Here is a 13,503-nt window from a genome sequence, read left to right on the forward strand (position 1 = left end):
CGCATTGTGTGTAAAGAAATTAATATTTGACATGCTCACATTTTCTGAACAAATTTTAATTTTTAGAATAATCAAGTTTGTTAATGAACTATATATTTTGCTATATTGGTACGTTTAATCCTTTGGGACAAAGGTGTTGTAAATTGTGACAGTGTATTACTACTAATACTTCTAGGCTACTTACTTATTATATTTTAAGAACTTTAGTTTAAATATTATCAAAACATTATATTTTTTGACATTTATGTCTAAACTTCCCGGTTGGTTCAAAAATTAGTCGAGTTTTCTCTACTAAAATTCACGTTAGTTACATCTTGTTCATCTTACTCAAAAACATGTAATTTTAAACTAACTAGAACTTAGAAAGAATGTTCTCTACTGTTTATTCATTTCTTACTTTTCATAATTTATTTACTGGGTCATCTTTCAACTTTGTCTCCTAATATTATTCTCTTATATCTGTATATTGGTAATAAAGATATTTAAAATAACGCCATTTTAAGAGTCTTTGCTATTTACTAATTTCTCACTCCTATATTTATTTATCTCAATATTAAAAAAACTGTGTTTATTTCTAGGCACACTCAAGTTATCAGAGTGGAGCTTCAAGTGGTATGACCGGTGGAGCAGTAAGAAACCTTCAGCCGTTACCACTGAACAGGAACGGTACTGCGCCGACCGCACCTTTACCACCACAACCGGTCAAACGTGACGGTATTAAAGAGTGGTACGTGTAAACTATGTGATCAAAAACTCTTCGGGCATATCAAAGACAGTAGTAATAAATGAGTGAGTGTATTCCGTAGTCGCTTGGACCCTTAACCTCGCAGATGTCGATCTGGAGATGATAATGTCAATATACAAGATGTATAAACTAGGCGTTGGTAATATATAGCAATGATTGAATTAAATATTAGTTACCTAATATAAGTATAACATTGACATTAAAAGCCCGGCTGAAATAAAGTTATATATACGACTGGTATGAGCCATATTGAAGTTAGTAAAGAAATTTTTTTTCGCCATCAATATCAAATCAAGAGAAACCCAATATATAGATATCGAATCGGTATCGATATTACCAATGCCTAGTATACCAGCGGTTGGAGCTATAAATGAAAATGAACGTATGTTTGTTGATATATGAACAGATAGGTCGCTTTATGAAGTTAAGACGATACTGTAAGATGAAGTACTGACTGACTCGCAAGTGTTTAGTATTGTAAATAATAATTATTGTAATGTTATTAGTAAATCACTTGTGCGATCGGACTTGAAATTTTGACGATATCAAATACATTATGTGACATTAACATTATAATCTGGAATTGCATTAATAGCATGTATTATGTATAATATATTCCGATTGGTTCTTTAATTTGTTTCATCCGCATCGATTATTCTTAATTCAGCCGTGTTTCACTGTATATTGCTATCATATTGCATTACATGTATTTGCATGTTAACTTTTCTATCTACATTGCCTTTCATAGTTTAATAAATAACAGTAAGACTAATTAATTAATCGGTTTTAGGCAGTATTGTCAATTCTCGTAGTTGGACGTTGATTTCTTTTTTTTTTTGTATTATTATTGTCGACGCAAATTTTTAGTTTATTGCAACTTAATATTATATATAATATTGATTATAATGCTACTTTATTGATAATTATGGAAGTATAGAAATAAAAATATGTACCAATATACAGGGTTTATAGAAAATTTCTGCAGTCTTCTGAAGTAGTGGATGTCTTCAGAATAATCATTCATTCAATGTCATAATGATATGTATAATATAATCATACCTACTATACAATCTTGTATTGAAAATGATTGTTCATAAAACAGCAGAAAGAATATTTTAAGAGTTTTTATTTGGATTTATTCCTTCATATGAAGCATAAAAAATAAATATTGAAAAATTCTTGTAATTAAGTTTACTTAAATAAAAACATTCTTATTCTTTCTATTCTTATCATTTAGGTAAATTATGATAATTTATCAGAGTTATCTCGAGGGTTTGACCAGGTTACAAGAGTCGAAGTTACGAGTAGATTTACTGTTACCAGAAGTACTTTTTTTCTACTCACTCATTGTCCCTTATCACAAAAATTGTATTCTTATACTGAGAGAGAGAGAGAGGTTTCTGCACACAGGTAAATTTGTCTAAGTTTATTTAAATTCATAAAGTTACCTAATAGCTTCTTAAAACCCATAAACTAAAACATTAGAATGTCTTAATTTTAACTGTCACAATTTAAATGTACTATCCTTAATGGTATCAAAGTGAGATAAAATTTTGTATACGTAGATATTGTAAGGAGATATTGTAATATGTTTTGATGACTATAATGTTTGCATTGATTTGTTACAAGATTTTATTATATTCGGAGCAGTTTGATGAATTCTTGGGACATTTTATAAATATTTTTCAATTATTACATTTTAATTTACATATAGATTTAGAAGACTGCAGAACTGAAACCCAAATATATTTATGTTTTTCTAACTCAACGTCCAATTTAGATAATTGACTATTTGTTAATATCCTAATAAATCAAAATTGCTAATAAAATTTGGGGCTGCCATCACGAAAATAAAGCATATCGTTCAATTAAAAGACTACAGTAACTTTTACAATTTCAATAATCTCTCCTATATTTATTAGGTCTTATACAATATTTTATTATTAGGATCGGGTGCGGAGAGTAGCGATATAGGGAATGAAATCATTAATATGAGACTTAAGAACAAATCGGCTTGTATCTAGACCAAACAATGTTTGTACATTATCGTAGAATGTGTAACAACATGAGCTTTTAGATTTGGTACGGATTGTATTAGAATTATTGAGTTCCTTGCACATTTGTTTGTTCAGATCCATTGCTCAATGTCTGTCCAATAGTTGTTTCAAACTTCCCACCTAATCTCAATTCTATCAAACTTAATATATCACCATATGTTAATAAACAAGATAATGAACTAAAACGTGCTACAGAATATTAAGACGCAATCGATGAAGTGCACATAAAACAATTTTTAAATATAACACTGATGTTTCTAGAAAAAACTTCTCAAAACAGAAACGAATAATGATTAGAAAAACAACGTATTTCGTGGAATATATTTAATCTTTACCCTCGGTATTGAAGTATACTTTGATGATCATGATTTAATGAGTATGAAATGAAATGAAAATAATTTTCTTAACGGCTACCTTCTTTTCCAGAAGGCTTCTTTCTTTTCAAATAATGAATTACTTGATTCCTAATGCGTCTAAATTATTAATTGCATGTCGGGTTCTCTTGGAAGGATCACGATTAAAAAAAAAGGCTTTTATATTTTTACATTTAGAATAATCGTATTTACATCCACCGTCCCATTTTCCTCTTTCCGATTAAAAAAAAATACTTGAATTAGCTTTAAAATAGAACGAAAAAAATGTAATATTTATATAGATTGTTACAAAGCACAGGTTCTAGATAATTGAAGTTGCATTTATTGTAAATAGTTACAATTATGGTATGGTTAAATTAAGCATAATGTATGGTGTATATCGATCACACTCGTTTTATGGCACAAAATGTTAGTATCAATTTGTTTATCTGTCAATTTTAGTGGTAATTTAATGGTTAATATGGTTGATCATTTGTACCGTGTTACCGTTTTATTAATGGTTGTTGTATCAGCCATTAATTGCCCACCGCTGAACATAGCCTTGCCAGTAAATTCCACGCTTGGCAGGCGATTTGGCAACTGCAGTTTGGCTTTTAGAGATATTTTAAAAGGGACGCTGCTGCCCATCCCTCCACCATAAGCTCCCATAGTCGCCTCTAAAGACATCTTTGGGAAAGGAAGGGGTGGTCTATTCTATTCCGGACCTATACGGCTGATTAATGGCTGATACATGCGGCTGATTATTATTAATAGTAATAATAATAAAATTGACGTTGTTTTCTATTCGCAACTATATATTGTATGTTATTATACATTATTTAGTAAATATTAAGTTCATTCACTCCATTTCTTGTTTTCGCTAAGCAAACGTTCCAATAGTCTTCGTTCATCACTTTCATATGTCAAAGATCCAATGGATTGATAGTTTCGAAGACTTTTGACTTATCTTTAAAATAAACAATACCATTACGTAGATTTTTTATTCCCATTTTAGATTTTTTTCTCCATGGACTTTGTTTTCAATAATACTTCATGAATTCAGGTCTTGATTCATTCATGCCATTCTTTCTAAAAAGTCAATTTTTATTATATTGACAAAAGGGGTTAGTACAGGTTCCTTATTAAAGTTTTTTTCTTTCCCCTTGTTATTTGTGATCGTGTAAAATAATGATTTTTTATAGAATACCATTTTAACTCCGCCTGCGCTATCGATATACGTTGGCAGGGTACCAGTTACAGATGATAGGTGAAGAATACCCATTATGACGAATTTACTAAGTATGGTCCACGACCTGACCCCATATCATTCTCCCCAAACTTCGAAACAAAAGAATCTATCTTCAGAACAGTTCAGGGATCAATCGGTTAATCAAAATGGTGATTAAATTTAATTTAGTAGTTACTTGTAAATTAATTATTAATTATAAATAATATACAGTTGCGATTTTAGAAAGTAACGTTCACTTATTATTACATTTTGTTTGTTAAACCATATTTAACTGAAGTTGTTGTTCACTCGGCCTCGGTCGGACCAAGTTTCTTTTTTCATGCAAAAGCGACAGTTTTTGAAATAATAATTATATTATGTAAATTATAATGATTATGTAGTTTCATTATTATAACCTTTTTACAGTACTGGGCAGTGTACAGAGTTCCTTTTAATTTTTTTTTTAATAGGAGATTGATACTTTACAGTTTTCAAATTTTGGTATGAGGTTAGCTTTCTAGTAGTTTTACACTTTAGTTGTTACGTGATGGTATGGTGTAAATGAAAGTGTTAATCTATTAATGGTGTTGATTATTGGTACTTGTTGAAGCTTTCTAATGGCTACAGATAAGAGAAACCATAGGAGATATGACTGTAGAACAACGAGACCAATAAACTGTATATAGTTGATTTAACAGAAAAAGTAGTCCCGAAAAAAAAATGTATATATATATATATATATATATATATAAAAGAATAATATAAAAACACAAATAGGTATACAAAAAAGGCCCCTCAAAGCCCTTATTGCCTCCCAAAAGCAGCTGCCTTATGGCAGCTTACAATTGGGAGAATTTTGTCAGTAGTTGCCACGCTTGGTAGGCGGATTGCCAACCACAGTTTGGTTTTGGTGACGTTGCTGTCCATCCCTTGACCATTAAGTTCTTTTAATTGTTTTTTAGTCGTCTTGTGATGTATATATGTAGTATTTGATACGAAATTGAACGCAATAAATTTTAAGTAGATGCCCCTCTCAACTTCACTCCCACGCAGTTTGTTATCATTCAACCCAGCGAGAATTTCCAAGAATACTTAGAATACCACTTTATAAAATGAATCTTTTTTTAAAATTAGTTTTTAGAAATAGAAAAAATAAATCCTATCACTTCTAGATGGAGTATTGAGATAAAACGATTAATGCTCTACAAATCGCAAATCCGGCCTCACATACAGTATCACTTATGGGCGAGAGCACCTAGATACCAGCTTGAATTCTTCGACTCAGTGCAACGACGAGCTATGAGAATTGTCGGTGATCCCAGGCTTACAAGCGGTATCTAACCTTTCAAGTCTTAGGAAAGATTTTATCTCACTCTACGTGTTCTACGCTTGTACAACGAATTGTGCTCAGAGGAATTGTTCAATGTGATACCCACGACCACTTTCTACCATCGTACGGCTCGCCATCGACAGGGTGTTCACCCTCACAGCCTAGATGGTCGCGTATAACGCGGTTTTAGAAATGTTTTCTCCCATGAACACTCAGGTTATGGAATAAGCTCCCTGCTGAAGTTTCCTCAAGAGACTACAGCAAGGGGTTCTTAAAAAGGGTGGTAAAGAGGTTTCTTCAGGGTCGGCAACGCACGTGTAATACTTCTGGTATTGTAGGCGTTCATAAGCTACGGTAACCGCTTACCATCAGAGGGGCCGTATGCTTGTTTGCTATCTCAGTGGTATAAAAAAAACATACTAGGTACAGATACATACAGACTTTTAAGTCTAATTTTTAGAACTGTGACCAGATCACAGACATTTTGGTGTAGTAGTTTTTTTGCATGATACTCGTATCAGAACAAACATAAAAAGATATAATTATAAATTCTAAATATTATTGTTTCCATTTTTATTATCCACTATTATTAAAACACAGTCATTCAAATACAACTGTTTGACGCTAGAAAACATGAATAGGACAGAAGTACTCAAGCAGACGATTTTAGTACAAAGTCTTTGTTTAATGAGATCTACCTACCTACAACATCTATATCAGGGAGCATTATTATTGTCATTCGAAATGAAAGATCATGGACAATCGATAAATATAAGCAATCATTTGATAACGATTGTAGTTATAATAATGGGAAAAATTACCGTAATTTAAGTGTAAAATGTCAAAACAGATGAGCAGAGGTCATGCACAACGACAAGCAGTTCTAGTTAGCTTTGATTTATTTTAATAAAGTTATGTTTTAATATTCTATGGAGAGGGCTTTGCTTGAAGTCTCTTTGCGTGATAGTATCCGAAACGAGGATATCCGCAAAAGAACCAGAATAACCCACATAGCCCGAAGGATAAGCAAGCCGAAGTGGCAATAAGCTGGTCACATAGCTCGAAGAACCGACGCTGATGGGGAAAAAAGGTTCTTGAGTAGCGACCATGTACGGGTAAACGCAGTATAGGACAACACCTCACTAGATACAGTGACGACCTGAAATGCGTCGCAGGGAGTCAGTGGATGTAGGTGGCTCAGGACCGTTCTTTAAGGCAATCTATGTAAATGATGATGATGTTTTAATAAACTAAATATGGTGTTTTTCATATTAAATAAGATGTAACAAGCCCTTTGCTGATGAAAGGAAATTGGTAATTATCGCCAAGATGTAAATAGAGCATTGTCTGGTGATGGTAAATTTAAATGTGTAGATTCCTAAGACATAAGATGTTTAAACATGAATTATGGAAAATTTAGGAAACGACAGTTTTTTTATGGCAATGTAGTAAAAGTGGAAGAGTAGACTCAGTGTCGTATTATTATTTACAAGAGTTTCATTTAGAATTTTATATATTAAATTACTATTTAGATTATGTACATTAGTTTCTTCATACAAGAAAGATAAAGTACAGTTTATTTCTACATCATGATGAAATAGAATAACTGATTTCTTATAATATGTATTTTCATTATTGTTTATTAAATATTGGCATAGTAGTAGTATAGTTAAAAATAGACAGTATGTTATAATAATATGTAAACACACAAATATATATATAAAAAAAAATATACAATTTCCGTATTATTACCGCAATGCGACTTTATTACGATCATATTTCTTAGTGCTTAAACAGTCACAAGTTTCTTACCTCTGACTATTTGAAAATATAAATGCATTTTCTCTTTATTTCCTATTGAGTTTCACGTTCGCTTTAGCAGGAAACAAATGCAATAAGATGTGCATCGAAAATATATTTCGCTATTTACTGCACGCGCTCTTTATTTTTGTGGTCACGAGTGAAAATCCACTAACGATCACTGGAAATTCTATGCAAACAGCAAGAACGGCGGAATGCGTTTTAAAACTCTCTGCAAAATATTTTGTAGAGAAGAAAGCGCTCAGTGGCAGCATCGTAATAATCAATATAAATTCTTACGCTTCTGCAACACAAGTGCTTTTATTGAAAACCATTCACAGTGGAATGAAGTATTCAATTATGGTTAAAGATTCTTTTTACCCGCACGCTAATGCGTCGCATTTCCCGGAGAAAGCTAAAAATTATATGTTGATTTTGGAAGAAAAATCAGAGTTGGAAAGAAACATATTGCAGTTGAATAAATTGCCCACTTGAAATCCTTTAGCGAAAGCAATAGTTTTCTATGAGTTGAAGGACAACGAGAGTGCGGAGGAAACTTCAATTCAATTTATAAATAAACTCCGTCACTACAAACTTTTTAAAAGTATCATTTTCATATACTCTCCTGAAGAGGACGAAGTGGTTTCATATACTTGGAGTCCTTACGATGATATTAATTGTGGTGGTAAATGTAACTCTGTATACATTCTGGATAAATGCAAGGATAACGTCATACTTGAATTAGTAACACAAAAGGAGATGTTCCCTTTAGATATGAAAGGTTGTCCATTATCAGTGTACGCTGTGATTTCTGAACCGTATGTAATGCCTCCAATTAGAAAACGTATTGTTGCTGATTACAATGATTCGTACGAGTTCGATAAAGGTGGGGAAATAAAGTTAGTTAAAATTATTAGTCAATTTACAAATATGTCTTTGGTTATAAGAATGTCAGAAACTAAGGAAAATTGGGGGACTATTTATGGTAATGGATCAGCAACAGGTGCGTACGAGGTATTAAGAAATGAAAAGGTAGATTTAATTATAGGAAACATAGAGGTTACAAGAACTATCCGAAAGTGGTTTCATCCTACAGTTAGTTACACGCAAGACGAAATGATATGGTGTGTTCCTAAAGCTGGCCGAGCTTCTACTTGGAACAATTTAATTACAATTTTTCAATGGTCGACATGGCTTGCCACATTTGTCAGTCTTGTAATAATGGGGCTTGTTTTCCATTACTTTTACTATAGAGAGCAGAACAGGAAAGTCACTAAATGGCCTACAAATTCCTTGTTGATGACATTTAGCATGTTACTTGGTTGGGGATCATCATTCGAGCCAAGAAGCGGTACGTTCCGCATCTTAATCTTCGTTTGGCTTCTCTTCAGCGTAAACATGGGGATTTCCTACGAATCGTTCTTGAGAACTTTCTTAATGCACCCGCGATTTGAAAAGCAGATAAGCACCGAAGCGGATCTTATACAGTCTCAGATTCCTTTGGGAGGCAGAGAGATTTACCGATCCTATTTTGAGACTAATAACGCGAGCTCGTTTTATTTGTATCGCAAATATAGCTCGACAACGTTTGAAGAGGGGATAAGGCGTACAGCTTTGAATAGAAATTTTGCTGTTGTCTCTTCGAGAAGGCAGTCTATGTACCAAGATCAAAAATTAGGAAGAGGCGAATCGTTGATCTACTGTTTTCCAGAAAGCAATAATCTTTATAAATATGGGGTCGTACTTTTAGCTAGAAAATGGTTTCCCATGTTGGAAAGATTTAATTCTATTATTCGGAGTGTTTCGGAGAATGGCTTGATAGATAAGTGGAACGAAGAATTGCTGATTCGTAAAAGTAGTGTAGAGTTAACTAGTAGTATTGCACCTCTGAGTGTTGAGCATTTGTTGGGTGCTTTCATGTTGATTGGTCTGATGTATGTCATAAGTATTTTGACATTTATTGGAGAGTTGGTATACAATTTTATAGAGAAAAAGTTTTATAGAAAAAAAAAATTCTTTTAATTCTTTAATCAATTCAAAGAAATAACTTTTATTATTTTTCAAATATTTCTAGACTAAATAAACAGTTCATAGTGTACTGTACTGTGAGCATTGGTACATTTAAAGTAAATACAAACGTAATAATTTCTAAATCACTCTTGATTCATATAAATATATATTTTTGAAGACTAGCTTTTTCATTTCACCTTCGATTCTCAGACCAATACGTAACCGAAGTTTGCTCATTTCTTTTCATACATTAGTTATGCTTTTTGTATTATACCTAAAATGACTAAGAAGCTGACGGCTTACCTGATGAAAACTGGTAATCGCCGTCTACAAACATGAATAGCACCATTGATATCGCAGAAGACATTGTGATGCATATGGTACCTCTTATGCGTTATAACTCACAACAAAACACCTTAGTCCTCAGGACTAAGGTGTTTTTAATGAGGTGAAAATTGAATGGTAACCCCACCTGCGTTATCGGTATGCACTGTCAGGACACCATCAAAGGATGATAGATGAGAATTAAGCGAAATCAATATGCCCATCGTCGTGATATCAGTAAGAACAAACCACGATGGTTTTCAGGGAAGACCGTTTAGAGGTCGACATGATGGAGTATATTGCTAGCAATGAGGACTAACTTCTCATTATTAATTATCTCACGTTCCCGGGACTAAGATATTATGCCTGTGTACCTTGTTATTTCACTGCCATATCCCACCTTTCGAACCGAAACATTGGCATGCAAGTACAGCTGTTTCATGGCAGAAATACGGATGGGACAAAGGATAAACTATGCAAACGGCTTTTGAATAATGTCTCCCTGTAGCTTGTTATAAAACAACGTATGTAATATATGAACGCACAATATTTACAAAGTCTCCACGAAATATCTCGTCATTTATTCACCAATGATGTAGCTTTATTTAGATCAATATTTACTTATCTAATACAATTCCGACTTCATAGCTTCCTAATACCAGGTCAAGGTTATATTATAATGCAGGTTAAGGTTATATTTTAATGCAGGTCAATGTTAGCCGAAGTTCAACCATTATTCCACAATTTGGCGCATTTATGTTAATTTTTTTTATACAACTTAAAATGACAAACATGCTGATGGCCTACCTGAAAGAAAGTGGTAACGTCGCCTATAGACATGAGCAGTAGCATGGACATAACAGAGTATACTGTTTCGCCCATGATACCTCCCATGTGTTGCCATTCCTGAGGACTCAGGTGTTATTCCTCTGTACCCAGTAAATTCACGCCATATCCCATCCTTCAAACCGAAACAGCCATGCAAACACAATTGCTTCACGGTTGAAACACGAATAGGTAAGAGGTATTAATTAGTTGCACCGACAAGAGGAAAGTCTTAAATGAAAAGAGAGAGGCGACTGTTACCACTTTCCATCAGGTGGGCCGTCAGCTTGTTTGCCATTATAAGTTGTATAAAAAAAAAAGATTGCTCAAAGTTCATATGACTTTTCTGGAATTATTGAAGCTACAGCCCCTTTAGGTATATGTTTATGTTACCCCACAGAGCATAACTGAAGCGAGATATGTTCTTATTAGAGCCGCGAAATATTGACTCCCATTTTCGGTAAATATCTGTAGGGAGACGTAAACTCAGGTTGGCTTTGGATAATGTCGGTCGATTTGTTCTACACTAGCTGTGAACTGCAGCTTTGCTTGTCTCAAATGCGATTAGATCAGCTGACCGAGATAGACGTGTACACGCACTGTTGTTTAATTTAATGTTACTTTCTTATTTATTTATTTTTTTATTTTATTTATTTTTTGTAAATAAAGTGTACTTAATAAGTAACCGCACTCATAGTCCCCAAGATACAGGTCTGGCCTATTTTGGGGACTGATGGTAATGCAGATATTTCCTCGTTTAATATAAATTGTAATTGTAAATTGTACCTTATGCAACTGTATCTTTCTTGAATAAAAAAAAATATTATTATTTTATTATTAAATAAAAAATTAAGAACTGCATGTAATATGGCTAATATGTTTTCATAGTAATTTAACTACGTAATTCTAAGTTTACATTTATATGATATATTTTTTAGTAAAGGTTGTAAGCCTCTTAGTGATAAATAGAAATGAAGGACAAGATCTCACAGTTCATTTAATTTAGATATCATACTATTAAATCATATATTTATTTATTTTACTTTGTATTTGATATATAACAAATAATGTAACATAAATACCCAACTTTATATTATATTTAAAGTTGTTATGCTGATTTTTTATTAATAAATGTAGGTACATATTTTGACACAATATGTTTAAGAAAATTTATATAATTTAAAATAAATATCTAACACTTGTGTTAGTTGGGATAAAAATAACATGTTATTTTTATTTAGGGTATGGTTAATTAAAATATATCCATCAAACATTATCAATAAATATGTGTGTAAAATATTTGTATAGGTTTTATTTTTTGTTTTATATAAGATTTTGTGATATGTGTTATAAACATTTACAGTGTGGTCCCGATATAGAATAAAGGAACTTAATGGTTGAGTAATAAGCAACAGCGTCCCTCTTAAAACACCACCAATGTCTAACTGCGATTGCCAATCTGTCTGTCAAGCGTGGCAACTATTAGCAAACTTCCAGTAGTGGACAGACAACGGCTGATATGTAATGATTATAATTTTTTTTTTATACAACTTAGAATGGCAAACAAGCTGACGGCCCACCTGATGGAAAGTGGTAACCGTCGCCTATAGACATGAGCAGTACCATGGACATAACAGAGTATACTGTTTCGTCCATGATACCCCTCATGCGTTGCTATTCCTGAGGACTCAGGTGTTATTCCTCTGTACCCAGTAAATTCACGCCATATCCCACCCTTCAAACCGAAACACAGCCATGCGAACACAACTGCTTCACGGTTGAAACACGAATGGGACAGAGGTACCCAAGCATTTTTTTTTTAATTTATTTGAGTATCTTGAAACGTACAATATATGCATGTATATACATAGCAATGTATAGATATATAAAAAAATTTAACCTTCCAACAACTTCGTCTAACGGGATTTCAACCCATTTCTATCGGCTATCGGTAATGTTTTTTGACATTTGTTTCATATACTTATGGAGGAAAAGTGGAAAAGATTATTTTTTATTATAAACTGTTATTTTCACAAAATAGCTAGAATATTTTACTGTACAGAGTTATAGTTACATATTTATTTTAAGCTGTATTTGTTGTTGTTGGATCATCATCATTTCAGCCATTATCCGTCCACTGCTGGACATAAGCCTCCCCCATAGACTGCCATAAAGAACGGTCCTGAGCCACCTGCATTCACTGACTCCCTGCAATGCATTTCAGGTCATCACTCCATCTAGTGCCTCCCCCCCACTAGATGGAGCGACGACCTGAAATGTATAACCCCCCGGTCGTCCAACACTGCGTTTACCCGTACGCGGTCGTCACTCAAGAACCTCTCTTCCCCATTGGTTGTCGGTTCTTTGTGCTATGTGACCAGCCCATTGCCAGTTCAGCTTGCTTATCCTTCGGGTTATGTCGGTTATTCTGGTTCTTTTGCGGATAGCCTCGTTTCGGATTTTATCACGCAAAGAGACTTCGATATTTTAATATATACATGACGTTAAAGAAAGCTTTTAGGGATGAGTTTGATCCCTTTAAAAACCCTACCCTATGCTGTGTCAGTCGACGGTGTCTCGGCAAGTGTCGCACTAAGCATATAATAATGAAGACAAGTGTTGTACTAATGATGGACCACACAACGCGCGACACTTGACAACTGAATTTTTAGGGCCGCTCCCACCACACTGTTTAGTTGTTAATTAAACTTGTCTAGTTAATCATAACAATTTATGATTTTGTTTCACAAAAGAAGGACGACAGGACTAAAAATTAAAGTAACTAGATGACTGCAAATAGAAAAAATAAAAAAATGGAAGAAGAAAATATA

At 33.3% G+C, this 13,503-nt stretch overlaps 2 protein-coding genes across 6 annotated transcripts in view; both read left to right on the forward strand.

Moving 5' to 3' along the window:
- Positions 1 to 4,773, forward strand: part of LOC113510250 (neurexin-1) — a 261,039-nt gene extending 256,266 nt beyond the window's left edge. For all 5 annotated transcript variants that reach the window (XM_052900440.1, XM_052900439.1, XM_052900441.1 and 2 more), the window contains exon 28: positions 579 to 4,773. In XM_052900440.1, the coding sequence (XP_052756400.1) occupies positions 579 to 737 (159 nt within the window). In that variant the 3' untranslated portion in view covers positions 738 to 4,773. The remainder of the gene's footprint in view (positions 1 to 578) is intronic.
- Positions 4,774 to 7,429: 2,656 nt separating this feature from the next.
- LOC113510251 (uncharacterized) lies at positions 7,430 to 11,461 on the forward strand. Its single transcript, XM_052900707.1, is given in 1 exon segment — positions 7,430 to 11,461. A coding segment is annotated over 1 exon segment (1,923 nt). The 5' UTR covers positions 7,430 to 7,612; the 3' UTR covers positions 9,536 to 11,461.
- The last annotated feature ends 2,042 nt before the right edge of the window (positions 11,462 to 13,503 follow it).

The sequence above is a fragment of the Galleria mellonella genome, unplaced genomic scaffold (genome assembly GCF_026898425.1).
Source record: "Galleria mellonella isolate WM207_F2 unplaced genomic scaffold, CSIRO_AGI_GalMel_v1 utg65, whole genome shotgun sequence".
Classification (NCBI taxonomy): Eukaryota; Metazoa; Arthropoda; class Insecta; order Lepidoptera; family Pyralidae; genus Galleria; species Galleria mellonella.